The 2,365-nt window shown below is 53.6% G+C and overlaps 1 protein-coding gene across 1 annotated transcript; it reads left to right on the plus strand.

Annotated features, from left to right (window-relative positions):
* The first annotated feature begins 332 nt into the window (after positions 1-332).
* Positions 333-1,975, plus strand: LOC146493647 (uncharacterized). Its single transcript, XM_085148885.1, has one exon. It carries the CDS (start codon positions 333-335, stop codon positions 1,863-1,865), a length of 1,533 nt encoding a protein of 510 aa, XP_085005011.1. The 3' UTR covers positions 1,866-1,975.
* The last annotated feature ends 390 nt before the right edge of the window (positions 1,976-2,365 follow it).

A 2,365-nucleotide genomic window follows, 5' to 3' on the forward strand; every position in this document is an offset into this window, starting at 1 on the left:
CACTGGCCCAGGAAACACGTCCCGCCTGCTGCCGCTCAGGGTGCCCCACCACCAGCCAAGCAGTCGGACCGCAAGAAGAAGCGGACTGCCTAACATCCCCCACGGGGAGATCGGAGCCGGACCAGCCCGGGCTCCAAGTTCACTCCAGGGCTCAGTTCCGGAGCCCGTTCGGAGAAGTGTGTTCTGCCTCCACCTTTCAGCGCCTGGGACTCAAGTTGGATCCCACAGAGCGCATTTCAACAAAGAGACGGCGAGACACTGTTCAGCTGAATCAAGCATGTCTGTCTCACAAAACACACTGTTTATTAAAAACTCACCCGTTGCATCCAGGCATGTCGCCAAGGGCACGGGAAAAATGTGTGAAAAACACAGAAAGCATGTTGAAAAACATAATGCACCCAGACACCACCGGGGTTGATTCCCTCAGTGGTGTCCGGCCCCATAAGCGTTGGTCAAGCGCGGGCCACCCGCGCATGCGCAGTCGGGTCGGGCCCGAAGGACCAGTTTCCGCCACAAGAGGGAGCCAGAGCTCCGTCTACTGTGGAGTGCCTGTCTTTGGGGCCGCTGTCAGCAAGAATAGAGAGATGGTGAGCTCTCGCTGCGCCAGAATGGGTTGTGAGGACATTAGAGCGAGGCTATCGTTTGCAATTCGCAACCACCCCTCCCAGATTTCACAAAGTGATTTTCTCTCTTGCAAAAGGCGAATCAGCCAGGATCCTGCAAGAAGAAATAACTACCTTGCTATCAAAGGGAGCAGTACGAGAAATACCCCAGGAGCAGAGCCAATGCGGCTTTTACTCAAAGTATTTTCTCGTGCCCAAGAAGGGAGGGGGACTGCGTCCGATACTGGACCTACGGGCTCTGAATCAGCATCTGAGGTCATACAAATTCAGGATGTTGACGACCACCACTCTGCTGCATGTAGTGCGCCCAGGCGATTGGTTTACATCAATAGACCTGAAGGACGCATACTTTCACATCCCTATTTACCCACCTCACAGAAAATTCCTGCGCTTTGCGTTTCAGGGCAGAATGTACGAGTACCAGGTCCTGCCGTTTGGTCTCTCACTGAGCCCTCGGGTATTTGTGAAATGCACAGAGGCAGCCATAGCCCCACTGAAGGCAGAGCAGTGAGCGGCAGCTGGGACTCACAACAGAGGGGTGCTCACATAAATTGGCTAGAATTGCTAGCAGCATTTCTAGCACTGAGACACTTCCTTCCCCTGTTGGGAAACCACCATGTTCTGATCAGAACAGACAACACCACTGTTGTGGCATACATCAACAGACAGGGCGGGTTACGTTCCCGTCCCTTGCACATGCTGGCTCGCAGACTGATCATGTGGAGCAGCATCAATCTGTTGTCACTGAGAGCTACTCACATTCCAGGAGCTCTGAACTTGGGAGCAGACTTAATGTCCAGGGGAAACCCGCAGTACGGGGACTGGACCCTGCACCCACATGTGGTGACCCAAATCTGGACCCGCTTTGGCCAGCCACAGGTTGATCTGTTTGCCTCGAGGGAGAACGCTCAGTGTCCACTGTATTTCTCCCTGAGGGACCAGGAGGCTCCGCTAGGGGTAGACGCATTAGCTCACAACTGGCCACATGCTATGCTTTATGCGTTCCCTCCGCTGGCCTTAATTTCTCCCACTCTAACCAGAGTGAGAGAGAGAGGGCTAACAATGATATTGATCGCCCCAAGGTGGATGAGGTCCCATTGGTTAGCGGAGATTGTGCCCCTCTTGTGGAGCGAACCTTGGCCTCTCCCTCTCCGACGAGACCTAGTCTCCCAAGCCAGGGGGGAGATTTTTCACCCTCACCCCGAGCGCCTTGCCCTGTGGGCTTGGCCCGTGAGAGGTTGAATCTGAGTACGGCAGGACTCCCCCAGGGTGTTATAGCCACTATTCAGAGTGCTAGAGCCCCCTCCACAAGATCATTGTATGAGAACAAGTGGAGGGTATTTGAGGAATGGTGTGGAAAGTCTCACACTCTCTCCTTTCAATGCTCTGTGACAACAATTCTCTCCTTTCTCCAAGAACTGTTAGATAAAGGAAAGGCCTTTTCCACAATTAAAGTATATCTAGCAGCCATTTCAGCCTGCCATGTGGGCTTCGTGGATGGCCCGGTGAGCCATCACCCGCTAGTCTGCCGTTTCATGAAAGGGGCACGACGGCTCCACCCGGTGTCTAAACCTCTCGTTCCCACGTGGGATTTATCCCTGGTGCTGGGGGCAGTTTCACAGCCACCATTTGAACCACTAAACCAGGTGGAAATAAAAATCCTGTCTTTGAAGACTGCATTGCTCCTGGCTCTCGCATCTGCGAAGCGTGTCAGTGATATTCATGCGCTGTCATTACACAAA

Source organism: Neolamprologus multifasciatus, chromosome 22, assembly GCF_963576455.1.
Source record: "Neolamprologus multifasciatus chromosome 22, fNeoMul1.2, whole genome shotgun sequence".
NCBI lineage: Eukaryota > Metazoa > Chordata > Actinopteri > Cichliformes > Cichlidae > Neolamprologus > Neolamprologus multifasciatus.

What these genes read in the sequence shown, in the direction of transcription:
- LOC146493647 (XM_085148885.1), top strand. Translation starts at nt 333, where the DNA reads ATGTCGCCAAGGGCACGGGAAAAATGTGTGAAAAACACAGAAAGCATG.